This window comes from Grammomys surdaster, unplaced genomic scaffold (genome assembly GCF_004785775.1).
Source record: "Grammomys surdaster isolate TR1022 unplaced genomic scaffold, NIH_TR_1.0 126278, whole genome shotgun sequence".
NCBI lineage: Eukaryota > Metazoa > Chordata > Mammalia > Rodentia > Muridae > Grammomys > Grammomys surdaster.
In genome coordinates this window covers 2660525-2677278 of record NW_021621078.1, presented here as the reverse complement: position 1 = coordinate 2677278, position 16754 = coordinate 2660525, and the positions used below count along the sequence as shown (strand labels likewise).

At 39.7% G+C, this 16754-nt stretch overlaps 1 protein-coding gene across 4 annotated transcripts in view; it reads left to right on the top strand.

The window, feature by feature from the left end:
- The window catches only part of Rhot1 (ras homolog family member T1), a 69348-nt gene that overhangs the window by 24382 nt on the left and 28212 nt on the right, over window positions 1–16754 (top strand). For all 4 annotated transcript variants that reach the window (XM_028759161.1, XM_028759159.1, XM_028759160.1 and 1 more), the window contains exons 7-11: window positions 2392–2500; window positions 2966–3067; window positions 13858–13956; window positions 14411–14519; window positions 15218–15338. In XM_028759161.1, coding sequence (XP_028614994.1) covers window positions 2392–2500; window positions 2966–3067; window positions 13858–13956; window positions 14411–14519; window positions 15218–15338 — 540 coding nt within the window. The remainder of the gene's footprint in view (window positions 1–2391; window positions 2501–2965; window positions 3068–13857; window positions 13957–14410; window positions 14520–15217; window positions 15339–16754) is intronic.

Here is a 16754-nt window from a genome sequence, read left to right as displayed (position 1 = left end):
CTTCCCAGCGCTCAGGAGGCAGAGGCAGGCAGAGCTCTGAGTTCCAGGTCAGCCTGATCTACAGAGGGAATCCCAGGAAGTTCAGGGATACACAGAGAAGTCCTATCTTGAAAAACACACACAGACACTCACACACGCACACCCTAAAATCATCTTAGAGCTGGATCGCTTGGCTCTTTCTCTTACTGCCTCCCACATCCTCTTAAATCTGCAATCAGGCTCAGCCTCAGCATCTTTCTAACAGTGCCCTTTTTGTGTTTGTGTGGAAAATAAGCTTAGTCTGCCCACCATAGCCAATCCGTTTCCTGCCATAATGCCCCTTTTCCTGCACACGCACAGATTCTTTCACCGTCTTGTACTGTGTCATTTTGTGAGGCTAGTGCTTACTACATTTCTTGCAGAGTCTGAGTCTTGGGAACATTCACCATATTTGTGAGAGTTATTGGTCAAGGCCTTTCTATTTTTTTCTTTTTGTTTTGTTTTTGACAAGGTTTTTCTGTGTACTCTTGGCTGTCCTGGAACTTTCTCTGTAGACCAGATTGGCCTTGAACTCACAGAGATCTGCCTGCCTCTACTTCCCGAGTATGCTCTAAGGCTTTTTCTTAATGACAAAATTCACACATTAAGCAAATAGACAATAGTGTAATGAATCTGTCACCCACCTTCAACAGTTAATTCAGGACCAATCTTGTTTATTAATACCATCGGGACAATTTTGAAGCAAATAGACATCACGCCAAGTTGTAAATACTTCACTATGTATCTCTGAATTATAGCAGATCGTGTTTTAATGTGTTAATTAGTGCTAGGATGCTAGCTAAGCAGTTAAGAGTAATGGCTGCTCTTCCAGAAGATCCAGGTTTGATTTTGAGCACCCACATGGTGGCTAACAACTCTCTGTAATTCTAGTTCTTGGAATCCAATACCTCCTTCTGACTTCTTTGGGTACGAAGCATGCATGTGGTACACATACATATATGCAGGCAAATCACTCATGCATATAAGAAACTTAAAATTTAACAAAAACAAAGCAACAACTTAAATACTGAGTTCAGTGGTATCAGATACATTAATAATAGTAATAATAAAAAATAAAAACATCGACTAGATCAGACCTTGCCCCTACTTAACTCTTCACTAGCTTCTTATTTATACTAATGATAAAACCTACATTTCTTACCAGAGCTTAGAAATCCTAGTATGTCTGGCCTTCATCCTCAGTCTAAGCCATCTCGACCTTCTCCTTGTCCGTCCATTCTGGCACACCTGTCCTGCTCTCTGACCCCACCAGCATGGCCATGCTCTCTCTTCCCAGCTAGTTCTCTCTGCTCTGCACATGCAGACTCCATATCCTCTCTCAATACTGGGCTCACATGCCACCCACTGAAGAGAAGGTTCATGATCATCTCCCTCCCTTTCATTCTGTTTCGATCTCCCTGTTACAGTTCAGTTTTCACTCTTAGAATGAGAGGGATATTTTTTGTTTAGTTGGCTTTTTGAGACAGGGCTTCTCTGTGTATCCCTGGCTGTCCTAAAACTTGCTCTGTAGATCAGAGAGACTTAGAGATCCTCCTGCCTCTGCCTTCCAAGTGCTGGGATTAAAGGCATATGCCACCACCACCTGGCTTTAATTTTTTTTAATGATTTATTTATTCATAAGTGTCCATTGGTCGTCTTTAATCCCAGCACTTGGGAGGCAGAGGCAGGCAGATTTCTGAGTTCGAGGCCAGCCTGGTCTACAGAGTGAGTTCCAGGACAGCCAGGGCTACACAGAGAAACCCTGTCTTGAAAAACAAAACAAAACAAAACAAAACAAAACAAAAAGTGTCCATTGGTATTTTATCTGCATGTATGTCTATGTAAGAGTATCAGATTCACCTAGAACTGGTGTTACAGACAGTTTGAACTACCATGTGGGTGCTGGGAATTGAACCTGGGTCCTCTGGAAGTGTAGCCAGTGCTCTTACCCATCTGTCCACCCTTCCCCCCCTTCTTAAATTTTATATACATTGGTGTTTGTCTGTGGGAGGGTGTTGGGTGTCCTAGAACTGGAGTTACAGACAGTTTGAGCTGCCATGTGGGCTCTGGGTGTTGAACTCTGGAAGAGCAGCTAGTGCTTTTAACAACGAAGCCACCTCTCCAACCGCTGAGGAGCCTTTTTCTTAAGGTCTTAGAAGTACTTAGAAGTACTTGTAAGAGTGTGTGACTTAAAACAAATGCTCTATAAATCCGAGATGACTGACTGAATGAACCTACTATCTGGGGGCCTTGGCTTGACCTTATTAGAAAACTTACAATGGGAATTTAACTAGAATGGGTAATGACATAAGTTAAAATACAAATCTTACATCTTCTGTTTTCTTTATTGCATTAATGCCCTATTCATTTCAGGCTGCCTTTGATATTGGTTGGGAACAAATCTGATCTGGTGGAATATAGTAGTATGGAGACCATCCTTCCGATTATGAACCAATATACAGAAATAGAAACCTGTGTGGAGGTATGTCTCGTGCTTTAGTTTGGAAATGTGCTGATGAATGCTCTGTAATGGGAGACTTTGAATGGGAGGGGAGATTATGGGGATGGGATCAATTTTCTGTTCATTATGAAGTCATATAAACCAAACAGAACAGAGAAATTGACAGTTTTCTTCTTGAGCTCTATGGAGATCTTGGTACTGTCTACAGAGGAAAATGTGTTTTGCAGTTTCTTCAAGGAATCTTACTCTTACATTGTTTTTCTTCCTCCCCACCCCCACCCGACTAAAGCTGAGTGTAGCCAAAAATAAAAAACAAAACAAAACAAAAACAAAAAAACGGGAACAAACAAAAAATAATAAGGAAAACTCTCTGAGAGTGGGAAAAGTTCTAAAACAGGAATATTGTATGCTAACATTTTAAAAATTATTTTTGGCTATCATAATTGATTTCAGAACATAAAAACTAATTTTTTTTTTTTTTTTTAGTGTTCAGCAAAAAACCTAAAGAATATCTCAGAGCTGTTTTATTATGCACAGAAAGCTGTTCTTCATCCTACAGGGCCTCTGTACTGCCCAGAGGAGAAAGAGGTAACCCCAGGCTGTGTTCTGTGGGCCTGAATGATACAGGAATTCCAGTATGGTAGTGGGTTTTAGTAATGTTTCGCATTTTATTAAGAAGAAGTTACTGAAATTTGGTTGTGTTGCTTATTAAGTTGCTAAATTGTTTATTCCAGCTCAGTGTGACACTGACATTGTGTCTTCATAAAGCTTCCTGTTTAAGTATTGGTTCCAGTAGTACCATGAATATACAGACCCTGTAACACTAAGAAAACAGGTTAGACTTTGGTAATGGTTTACTTACTGTATTAGAGTTTTAAGCTGTGAACAGATGCCATGACCAAGGCAAGTCTTATAAGGACAACATTTAATTGAATTGGCTTACAGGTTCAGAGGTTCAGTCCATTACCATCAAGGCAAAAGTATGGCAGCGTCCAGGCAGGCATAGTGCAGGAGGAGCTGAGAGTTTTACATCTTCATCTGAAGGCTGCTAGTGGAAAACTGACTTCCAGGCAGCTAGGATGAAGGTCTTATAGCCCATGCCCACAGTGATACATCTACTCCAACAAGACCACACCTCCTAATAGTGCCACTCCCTGGGCCAAGCATATTCAAACCATGGCACTTACTTTACATCTATAAAGCCTATGAACTTTTTTGAGTGTCCATTTATTCATCTTATGAGGTGGGTGTGTACCATGCCATGCCTGTAGGGTTCAGAGGACAGCTTGTGGGTCAGTTCTCTCTTTCCACTATTTGGGTCCCACCCTCGTTGGCAGGCTTGATACCAAGTTTCTTGACTCATGAATCTATCTCACTAGCCTGAAAAATCTATGAGTTTAAACAAAAGCTTGGGTAGCAGTTTTGTTTTTGTGTTGTTGTTGTTGTATTGTATTCTGTCAGTAATTGATCTCAGAGCCCTGTACATAGTAAGCCAGTGTGCTATATTCTTGGGCCTCTTGTAGTTTTTGTCATAGGTACATGTGATGCAAGTGCAATATACTCTTTCATAGCTAAGAAGTATAATTCTATTGAGAAATACCCAGAATTTAACACAATGTTGCTATAAACTTAAAACTGACTTTTTTAGATATGTAACACAAAGTTTACCTCTTTCAGACATACAATTAAGTGATTATATACATATAATCACACACACATATGTATGTATGTATGTATGTATGTATGTATGTATGTATAAAATCTATGGAGATCATATATCTCCATAGATATGTACTGTCTACAAAGGAAAATGTGTTTTTCAGTTTCTTCAAGGAATCTTACTCTTAACTTTATATTAGCTTTCTTCCTCCCCACCCCCACCCCACAAACATATGTATGTTCATATATGAACATATATGTATGTTCAGAAGATTATGCACCTCTTACCTCCAATGCCTTTCATCTCCCAGAGAAACCTTGTAACCATTAGCAAACACTCCCCACCCTCTTTGCCCCCTGGCAGCTACTGGTATATTTTGTCCTGGACATTTCCTGTCAGTGGAATCATCAATGAATAGCCTTTATTTTTCTTTCACCAGTTCCATGTATTCAAAGTTTACTCATGCTGTAGTATATATTAGCATTTATTTTCTTCTAGTTAAATAAAATTTCATCATATGAAAGTAACCACTCTTTTTTTTTTTTTTTTTAATCTTTTGATGTCTGCTGAGGTCAGTTATTCCTTTTGACTATTATGAATGGGCTCCTGCCTGTAATGTTAGATTGTTCACATACAAGTGTTTTTCTTTTTGGATTATTTGAGACAGAGTTTCTGTCTCTAGACAACACTGACTGTCCTAAAACTCTCTTAGTAGACCAGGCTGGCCTCAAACTCACAATTCGCCTGCCTCTGTCTTCAAAGTGCTGGGATTAAAAGTTTATGCCATCACCACCCAGCCCGAGTCATTTGCTTTGTTTGGTTTGGTTTTTGATTTTTAGATTTACTTAAGGTTTCTGTTAGCAGCAACAAGACATCATAAAAAAGCAAGTTTGGGAGGAAAGGGTTTATTCAGCTGACACTTTCACATTGCCGTTCATTACCAAAGGAAGTCAGGATTGGAATTTACACAGGCCAGGAACCTGGAGGCAGGAGCTGATGCAGAAGCCATGGAGGGGTGCTACTTGCTGGCTTGCTTTACATGACTTGTTCAGCCTTTCTTATAGAACCTAGGATTACCAGCCAGGAGATGGTACTGCCCACAGTAGGCTGGGCCCTTCCTCACTGATCAGTAATTAAGAAAATTCCTTGCACCTGGATCTTATGGCGACCTCAGTTGAGGCTTCTTCCTTTCTGATGACTCTAGCCTTATTATTTATGTGTATGAGTAATTTGAGTATGCCTGGAGCTTGAGAAGCTAAGGAGAGAATGTCAGATTCTTTGTAATTAGTATGACAGATGATTGCCAGCCACCATGTGGGTGCTGGGAATTAAACCTGAGTCCTCTGCAAAAACAGCATGTGCTCTTAACTGCTGAGCTAACTCTCCAACCCTGAGTGTTTGGTTTTTGTTGTTGTTGATGTTTTTTGAGACATGAAGCTCTGGCTGTCCTAGAACTCAAATTTGTAATTCAGACTGGCCTTAAGTCACAAGTGCTGGGATTAAAGATGTCCACCAAATACCCAGCCTGAGGTGTTATTTTTTAAGAAATAAAATTTTGGAGAGTACTTCCTTGCCTTCCAGAAGTCTTGAGTTTGGATCCTAGTTCCCACATCATTTGTCCTTTCCAGGCACCCACATATACATGGCCTGTAGACAGACACATGCACAAACACACATAAAGTTAATAAAATCTTACAGTTTATAATATTATTGAGTAGTTAGCAAATTGAGACCCATTAGCCATACTTGGCCTATTCTTAATTGTGTACAACCTTTGAGCTATAAATACATTTCCTGTGTTTTTAATTTTTGAAAAAAAAAAATCAAAGGAATTGTATTTTGTGGTATATAAAAAACATTTAGATTGTATATCAGCCATCCTTGTTTGTTTATGTCTGTGTCAGCCATGGGCAGTTTGAGCAGTGCTGTTTAGTTCTGTCCAGCCTGGCTGCTGCCTAGTGCACCACTTACTGCGCAGACATATGCTGTGACAGTTCCCAAATGCCACACCCCATTCCAACACAAGGCAAGAAGCAAGGAGTTTTCAGTAGCAAAGCTACAGTTGCAACATTGTTTTTCAAGCTTTGATGCAATTCCAAGGAAGTTTCCAAATTTTACTGTCCATCTGACACCATAGTTAATTTTCTCCTAGATCTCTAACTAGAACTGATGAGTCTGCAGTTTAGTCACATCCTAAAAAGGCAGATGCCAAAGATGGAGTCTAATACATCTCTATAGATGCCTTCCAAGGGATGGATTTTCCTAATTAAAATCATGTTTGTGGGGCTGGTGAGATATCTCATTGTATAAGGACCCTTGCCACTACACCTCCCAGCCTGAGTTCAAGCCCTCTCTAGGACCTGCATGGTGGAAGGAGAGAATCGACTTCTAAGGCTTGTCCTCTGACCTCCATGCATGTGCACAGTCATGCTTCCTCACCACCAATAAAGAAAAAAGATAATAATAATAAAAATCACAACGTATTATGAAGCCAGCCATGAATGGAGGCACATACTTTAAATCCCATGACTAAAGAGGCAGAGATACAAGGATCTGACTTTGAGGCCAGCCTTGTCTGCAGAGTGAGTTTTAGAACAACAGGACTATATAGATAGGCCATGTCTCAAAAAAAAAAGAAAAGAAAAAAGAAAAAGAAAAGAAAAAGAAGCAAACCAAAAACATCCATGTTTGTAGATATGTATCAGTATTTGGCAGTATAGATAGGTTTAAAAAAAAAACTCTTTTAAGAGGGAACGTTATTCCTGGTTTATAATTCCTTTAGTTTTTCAAACTTATCCTTAACCTAGTGTTTCCTAGACTTATCTCACCAAGGTTAGCTGGTTAGAAATGCATTTTTGTTCCAGTCCAGCTAGGTGCTATATTTTATAGTCAAGGAAATTTAGAAAATGTTTTTCAATTATGGGGATTTGCCTGAGGTCTTTACCCCAGTGATACATTGTATTCCATCTTAGTGCCTTCTGAACTCTTTCACCATTGCTCTGCTCTTAGGCCTATTATTAGTTCTGCTAATCTGCTGATCCCCACCTGTCCCCCAGTCCCTAAAGCCTCAGCATGACACCATCTGCTACTCAGTTCTCAAGTGTATCTAAGTAATTAATAAAATAACATACAAAAATTTCAGCTCTCACAGGGCAGTAGTGGCGCATGCCTTTAATCCCAGCACTTGGGAGGCAGAAACAGGCGGATTTCTGAGTTCGAGGCCAGCCTGGTCTACAGAGTGAGTTCCAGGACAGCCAGGGCTATACAGAGAAACCCTGTCTCGAAAATCCAAAAAAAAAAAAAAAAAAAGATATAGGAAGGATTTTTATGACCTTGAGTTCCCAAGTTTTGAGAGCTAGCCTTAAAAAATGTAATAATAGTACCATGCCCATAACTTTAATCCCAATACTCTGGAGACAGGCGGGTAGATCTCTGTGAGGTGGTCTATAGAGGAAGTTCTAGGTCAGCCAGGGATATGCAGAGAAACCCTGTCTTGAAAAATAAACAACAAAAAACAAACAAAACAAAAGTAATAATAGTAATCTGATGAAATATAAGTAACAATGTGTTTTTCTATCAACGTCTGAAATGGTTTAGAAACTAAAGTGCTCTAACATGTTAATAGGGATTTTTTTCCTTGGGGATAAGGCAAGCTCTTAGTAGCTATGGCTGGAAATTCTGTTTTTTATATCATTCTAGCTACTGCTATTTTTGGAAATATTTAGATTATTAAATGACTCTGTGTGTGTGTGTGTGTGTGTGTGTGTGTGTGTGTGCGCGCACATGCATGTGTGTGTGTCTGTCTGGTATAGTGTTAGTGTGTGTATATGTGTATGCACATATATCTGTAGGCAATTGTGCTCCACCTTAGTTTTTGAAACAGAGTCTCACTAAACCTGAAGCTTGCCATTTGGTTACACTGGCTGGCCAGTGATCCCCAAGGATCTCCTGTCTCTGTCTTCCCAGCACTGGAATTACAGGCTCCAAGCCCAGTGCCCAGTGCCCAGTCTTTACACAGGTGCTGGGGATTGAACTCAGGACCTCATGCTTTCCCAGAAGGACAACAAAATATAACAATGTAATCTTTATAGTCTATTTGATAGCCTCACAAAAGAAGCTTTAGCCAATGCGCTCTTCTAGTTGACTTGTTTTTCTCATTTCTTTCTAATCTTGTTAAAACTGTCTCAATATATCCAGTAGCTCTCCCTGAGAGACCATTTAAAACAAAACAAAACAAAAATTAAGATTATTGTAAGAAAAGTATTTCCTTTAAAAAAATTTTTAATCTATTTTTTTGTTAAAAATGTTTCTTTTGGGGGCTGGAGAGCTAGCTGAGAGGTTAAGAGCATGTATTATTACTTATGTATAGGACCAGAGTTCAGTTCCCAGTACTCACTTGTAGTGTCTCACAGCTGCCTATAACTGTGCTCCAGGGGGATTCAACACCGTACTCATGTGCATATACCTACACACAGACAAACATACAACTAAAAATAATAAAATTCCCTTCCCCCATTATTTGTATGTATGCACACGAATGTGTGTGTGTATGTGTGTGTGTTTGCATGTTTGTATGTGTGTCTGTGTGTGGGTAAGTGTAGAGGTTAGAAGATAACTTGAGGGTCAGTTCTCTTTCACCATGTCAGTCCTAATGGTCTAACTCCATTCATTAGGCTTACAGACAGTACCCTACTACTGAGACATTTTGCTAGCCCAGAACTCTTACATTCAGTTTCATATTATGGTCACAACTGTTGTTACCATTTTGCTCTGGCTGGTCATAGGAATGACTTTATAAAATTAATACTTTTTACCATACCATCTGATTTTCTCTGATTCAACCTTCAGACACCAAAAGTAAAACACAATAAGCAGTCTTTATGACAATACTATACTGAAAGTGACCTTAAAGAGATTATTGGAATTTATATTGAATATATGATACATTCTTACTGAGGAGGGAGGATGATGTGAAAGAGCCTACCTTCAAATTTAAATAAACTTCAGAAATCTTTCTGCCATGTGTGATGGTACACTCCTTTAATCCCAGCTCTTGGGAGGCAGAAGCAGGTGGATCTCCATGAGTTCAAAGCCAGCCTGGTCTACAAAGCAGATTCCAGGACAGCCAGAGAGACATAGAAGAATCTTGCCTCTAAATAAATAAACAAATAGATGAATAAATAAATATCTTCGTGTTATTTTTTTCCCTACAGTGTTGGTGATTGAATCCATAGCTTCAGGCATGCTATTCAAACATTCTACCACTGTTCTACATCACTGTCTCCAGAAGTCTCTTCCTTCTTTCTGTCTGCCAGCCTGCTTTCCTTCTTTCCTTCTTTCCTTCCTTCCTTCCTCCCTCCCTCCCTCCCTCCCTTCCTTCCTTCCTTTTTTCCTTCTTCCTTCCTTCTCTCCTTTCCTCTTTCTTTCTTTCTTTCTTTCTTTCTTTCTTTCTTTCTTTCTTTCTTTCTTCCTTTTTTTTTTTAATGAATATATTCTGTAAGCCTAGATTGGGCAGATACCCTTACATTACTCTGTTCCCCAGCTATGAGACCCTTATAACTTGAGGATTTTCCAGACCCTGCATCTGTCCTTCTACTTCCTGCTTCCCAGTCCAATTAAAAGACTCTCTTCTCCCAGATATAAATTGAACACAACTATATTATCATATTGTAATTGTTAAAGTACAATATAGAACTAACGCCCAGTCCATCATTTTTGTTAGCTAAATAGAACCTCAGTTATCTTTCCTAACTAAGAGACTTAGTTCTAAACCTGGCCTTTTTCCTGGCTTTAGAATGAATGTCAGTTGAAAATCATCCTCTCAAATCTGTTCTTTCAACGTAAATAGCTTGGCTATGAGACTGAAAGTGTTCAACCCCATCAGAAATCCAGAATGACTGAATTAACCGAAATTATGGTAAGCACAAAGCATAGCTTCTAAAATGTAGCCAATATATAGAGACCACTGAACACCTAGACAGTCCCTATACTTCAAAACGTTGGAGCATCCGATCTTCAGCCTTCTGGCCCAGGATCATCTGACAGACCTAGTGATGCAGAATTATTAAGGGCTGATTACTCTGTCTTGGCAGATATAATCAGTGAACTATTACAAAAATGTGTCCTTTTCTGGACAGTAATTTGTCTGTAGATGAAAAGAGGCAGTTCTTGCCTAGTGGCTATCTCACCACAACTGGAGTAACTCCAAAGATGCTCAATTTCTTCTTAGAATCCAAGACAGGAAGCTGTCCGGGGCAGACAGGTCTCTAATCAAAATGAACATTTATATAGGAATGTTTGTAATGTCAACTCTATGGATTTCTGATGTTTTTGAAAACCAGTTATCTATGTAAAGCAACCTGGACTGTTGTCCATTAACTACTCTCAGCTATTTCTAATTAACATCTCGAAAACACCCTAACAGTAAACTCAGAGCCATGAATTTGCTATAGGCCCTTAACTTACAGGTTCAAATCAATTAACAAAATTAAGGAAGGACTGGGTCTAAGCCTTATATTGCTAAATGTGTTATATAGGCACAATGCCCATGAGAGTAACAATATTAAAGCCCAGGGAATTGGGGCACTGACTTTTCATTAACTTCTTCAAGCTGAATACGGGGGTTGAGACATTAGAAGAGGGTAGGGGGAGGGTAAATTGATAAGCCTCTGATGTCTTTGTCTTCATTGCATCCAGCTGAAATTCCAGGACATCAGAGGTTCGAGCAGGTCTGCTCAGCTTGATTGATGAGCAGATAAACCAAGGCTGTGTATTCTGCAATATACAATTCTCAAAACAAATTTTAGTATCATGATAACTTTTTGTTCGAATTCTGGAATCTAGTCTTCTGATGGCCTGCCTCTGTCATGTCTAATCCATATAATTCTGGGAGGTAGAATTATCTTAATTATCTCTTCTGAAAATACACAGACAAAACCTTTTTCCCTAAATAGAATATTCTTGAGTCAGTAACCAGAAAAATTGTTATCTTGACCTCTTTCCCAGAGGAAAAATATAACCACAAAATTGAAAATCACACCCATCTTCCTTCCCTATTTTGCCAAGCAGGAAATGAATCCAGAATTCCCATTGGGGCCCATGTTAAACAGAACCCAAGTCTCCTGTGAGGCAGTATAACTATATCGCCAGGCAGTGGTGGCCCACACCTTTAATCCCAGCACTTGGGAGGCAGAGGCAGTCAGATTTCTGAGTGGGAGGCCAGCCTGGTCTACAGAGTGAGTTCCATCCAGGACAGCTAGGACTACACAGAGAAATCCTGTCTCAAAAAACCAAAAAAAAAAAAAAATTATATCATCTGAATACACCCAATTTACACTATCTTTCTGTTCAGCCTCTGCCTAGAACAGTTTTATTTTATACCATCTGTACTTGGCTCTGTACTTCAGAGGAGCTTCCACTTGTACACTGTACTCTTTACCCTAGAGCCAGTGACAATTTTCCCTAAGTTGATTCCCATCAAACCATTCAAAATATCATAAAGCCCAAAAGACATTCATTGTGTTTCTCACCTTCAAGTATCAAGTTATATACCTCCTTTTTAAATCAAAGAATTACCTGGTCCAGAGCCCTCAGTTTGCTGCTTCCTCCTGAAAACTACCTTGCAGGCAGCCGTGTTTCAGGATCTCCTGTTCCCCCCTCCAGTTTTCACAGGGCACCGATCAAGCCCAGCTGCAGGTTGAGCACTGCTCCCAACCCTGGCCACAGCTCTCCATTTGGGGGTTGGGAGAGGAAGCCTCTCTGTCGCTCTGTAGGCCCCCCAGACTCACTCAGCTCTCTATGGGGGTTTTACCTCAGGTTAGTTGAGTTCTAGCCAATATGTTGGGCACCAATGTAGTGGGAGATATTTAAATCTCCAACCCAAATATGACCTGTCAATGAAAACACAACTCAGTAATTATGAATATATTCTGTAAGCCTAAATTGGGCAGATAACCCTACACTACTCTGTTCCCCAGCTATGAGACCCTTATAACTTGAGGATTTTCAGACCCTGTGTCTGTCCTTCTACCTCCTGCTTCCCAGTCGTCCTCTCCTTCGTCATCTTCCTCCTCCATTGTCTTCCTTCAGTCCTCCTCCCCCTTCTCTCCTTTCCTCCTTCTGTCTGCCTGTTTGTCTTCTTTCCTTCCTTTCTCCTTCCTTCTCTCCTGTTTGTCTGCCTGCCTGTCTGCCTGCCTGCCTGCCTGTCTGTCTGTCTGTCTGTCTGTCTTGCTTTCTTTTTAAGTATTATTGGCAATGATTACCTGGTAGAAGGCTGTGGATCTTTGTGGTGTGTTGGTGTGTGTGTGTGACCAGAGATTAATGTCAGCATGACTTTCCTCAGTCGCTTTTCCATCATACTTTTTGAGACAGGCTCTCTCAGTAAACAGATTGCTTTTTCATCTAGACTTGTTGGCCAGCATGCCTAGGGGTCTGCCTGCCTGTCTCTAACACTGTGTTTACAGGAATGGGTCATCATGCCAGGCTTTTATGTGACTTCTGTGGATTTAAACTCAGGTTCTCATGCTTCTGAAAGTACTGACTGGGCTGCCTCATTAACCCTGCGAACCTTATTCTTAGGCAGCCAGGTAGTTTGTCCTTTATATATATACCTAAGATAATTAAGAAGGTTGCCAAAATAAATTTCTGTCTCCATAACTTATATGTTTATACAAATCTCAAAATATAAAATTCACTTTCAAAATGTAAATAATCTTACAATAACAAGTTAGTAAAAGTCATATACTTAGTAACAAGTGATTTTTTTTAAACTTATTTGTGAGTAATTTCATTTATACTGAACTTTAACATATGCATGGAATAAATCAAAGTATTGAATTCCTTGAGCTGAGATTATGACTCAGTGCTTACTTAGTGGGAAGTCCTGGGTTTGATGCCCAGTGTGTGTGGTGTGTGTGTGTGTGTGTGTGTGTGTATACCTGTACACACACAGAGAGGGGTAGAGATGGAGAACAAACCAGGGACGAGAGTGTGTGCCTGTAATCTCAGCACTCAGGAGGCTGAGGCAAAATAACTCAAAGTTTGAGACCAGGCTGAGCTATATTATTGCAAGAGCATGTCTCAGGAAAGGGGGTGGAGAGAATATAATAAAAGTTTTGGCTTTGCTGTCCATGCAGGGGCAGGAAAGGCCGGTAGGAGGGAGAGAAGGAGGGGAAAAGGGAAGAGGGAATGCAAGAGAATGAGGTCGTAATAAAAGTCATGGGCCTTACTGGCCCTGTTGGGCCAAGTGTGCAATCCCAGTTACTTGGGAGGCTAAACTTGTGCAAATAAGTAAGACCCTGGCTCAAAATATAAAGTAAGAAAAGGTTGCTGTGGGTAAAGTGTCTGCTGCACCAGTGTGAGGCTCTGAGCTCATATCCTCAGAACTCTAGCCTGGGTCTATAATCCTACTGCTCCTCTGTCAAGAGGGAAAGAAAGCAAAGACAGGAGAATCCAGAAGCAGGCTCTAGACTCTGACAACCAGAGTTGGCCTCTGACTTCCACCTAAGCACCATGGCATGCACACAAGATTAAAGCAGACGTTTAAAAGGATTGAGGAGATGGCATAGCCATAAAATGTTTTGAGTAGCTTTGTTGTAGTTCATTTTTTCATGTTACCAGTTTTTGGTGTAAAGTAAAACCTATCAGAAGTTTTCTTAGTTTTGTTTGTGAAAATTGTATTTTGAAAAATTATTTTGTTTCATTTCTCCTTGTTGTATAGATGAAACCAGCTTGTATAAAAGCCCTCACTCGTATATTTAAAATATCTGATCAAGATAATGATGGCACTCTGAATGATGCTGAACTCAACTTCTTTCAGGTAGCTGTTTTAGCTTCAGATCAAGAATTATCAATTTAATCAATAATAGCCACTAAGCAACTTGCTCTCTTATCTATAAAACTATCACATCCAACTAATAAATCTCAAGATATAAAAAGCCTCTTATTCCTAGGAATGGAGACTTTGATAATTTGATCTCATGGTATTCAGTGGGTGTATGAAGAATGGTGAACTCTAAATTTCTTTGCTTTCTGGGGTTTTTATTATGTGACCACACAAAGATCTCTGTGTTTCTGGAACAGAACTTGGAGTGCTGCTGGTTTCTTTCTTTGAATATAACACACTTCACTTAAATAATAGGAAATAGAGGCAGCACTAACTTGTTTCTTTTGGTTGTAGGTCTTTCATTTTGTAGATTATCAGTGTTTTATATTCTTCATAGATTTATATTCTGGTTTGTTTTTAAATGTATTTTATTTTATGTTTTTGGTAGAGAATTTGTTTCAACACTCCTTTAGCTCCGCAAGCGCTGGAAGATGTCAAGAATGTGGTTAGAAAGCACTTAAGTGACGGTGTGGCTGACAGTGGGCTGACGCTCAGAGGTAGGGCTGGTGTTTTTCATCACTTCCTCCCCAGGGGCTGGGAACCCAGGCCCTTACTCATGTGGAGCAAGCATTCCTCCACTCAGGTCTATCTCTAGCCCACTCCCCACCCCCTACACTTTAATATTTATCAAATAGAATTACTTATACATTAAGGAAATGTTAGTATTGGTAAGAGATTATTATCTTTACTGTCATCATAAAGAACAGGTAGAGAAATTGGCTAGATAAGATATACAGAAATCTATATGAGGCAAAGAACTATATGTAACAAACATCTTAGTACTCATAAGCAATCTTTGGCAAAAACTGCTTTGAGGGACTGTATATATACATCAGATTTACCAATTTTAGTGTTCCTTGTTGAGTATGTTGCTGAGTCATGGTGTACTAAAAACATGAATTGAAAACCTAAAATTTTTCATTAGAGAAGTAAGCCAGGAGACTTGTACACTATTATCATTTTTCATCATGTAGCTCTCGTTGTCAGTGTGTTCCTTGGGGTGTAACTCTGTCCCTCTGTCCAGTTTATGGAAATGAGTCTGGAATGAGATCTCTTTCAGACCCCTGACGACTGTTTGGCTCCCTGTGAACCTAATACACGGGCTCTCCCAGCCCTAGCTCCCGTCGTTTGCTTTTCCCCCTGGCACAGTTGCAGTGTTCACATCAACTGTATTTACTGATTTACTTTATTTCAGGTTTTCTCTTTTTACATACACTTTTTATCCAGAGGGGGAGGCATGAGACTACTTGGACTGTGCTTCGACGGTTTGGTTACGATGATGATCTGGATCTGACGCCTGAGTATTTATTCCCCTTGTATGTACCTCAGCTTTCTCATTTATTTTACTTTCTAATTTATTTCACTTCATATTGTTTTATTTAATATATGCATTGTTTTAAGGATCTCATGACTAATTTAGAATTATAGGTAGTTTCTCAACTTTGGCACGATGAACATTTTAGAACGGTGAATTTTTGAGTCTCTCTGTTGTGACTTGGAACTCACTCTGTAGACTAGGCTGGCCTGGAACTCATAGAGATCCGCCTGCCTCGGCCTAACCGAGTGCTGGGACTAAAGGCATGTGCCAACACTGTCAGGCCAGAAAATTATTGTCTGTCCTCTCCACTACAGGATGGTGAGCAGATCTTTCAATGACAGCAATACCTTTTCTAGTAGTTGTGACGAGTAAAAATGTCCACTCATGGACAAAATCATCCACAGTTGACAACTAGTACTTAATATAGCAGAAACACTATTTATTTACTTAGTTGAATTTTTTTGTTGTTTTAAGACAGGTTCTTAATATATAGAGCAGGCTGGCCTTGAACTCACAGAGATCTGTCTGCCTCTGTTTTCCAAGTGTTGGGATTACAGATTTGTGCCACTATACCTAACTTTACTAATCCTTTTAAAAACTTTTATTGAAGATACGGTTAAAAAAGATACCAAGTAATCATAGTTTTAGAGTCACAAGATGAGAAAAATGTTACTTAACAATTTCCTCCTTTATTATTTCTTCCTCTCACTTTTATGGCTTGTTTTCAGTTCACATCAAGTATTTTTTTTTTTCTAAACAACTGATGTATGTGTAGTTATTTTCCTTTGATAATGCTGTTTGAGTCTTTTTTTTGGTTTGGTTTGGTTTGATTTGGTTTGGTTTTTCAAGACAGGGTTTCTCTGTGTAGCCCGCGCTGTCCTGGAATTCACTCAGTAGACCAGGCTGGCCTCGAACTCAGAAATCCACCTGCCTCTGCCTCCCAAGTGCTGGGATTAAAGGCGTGCACCACCACTGCCCAGCTGTTTGAGTCTTTATGTGTTTAAATGTGGGCTCAGGGATGTCCTCCCAGGAGAGACTGCCTGCTCCTGGGTGCCTCTTTTTTTCTCTTCAGGAACTGTGGCTTGCATAATTGAGCCGTGGCATCTTCCAACCATTCCTCTTTACCTTTTAGTTGTATATTACCATTGAGGTATCATTTCTTTGTATAAGAATTGCACCTCCAGCTATCTGTGTAATAGTTCAGAAAAAAATTCTTTAACTTTCTCCATTGTCAAGGAGCCAGAGTATTTTTCTGATCATATTAATAATAGATTTTTGGTCTGTTATTAATATGTCCTAGGTTGAAACTTAAGGAACTGAATGTTGGCTAAAGTTAAACACAGTATTTCAGTACATACTGAATGAATGAGTTTATCCTGGGACCCTTCACAAAGTTTTCTTTCCTATACTATTT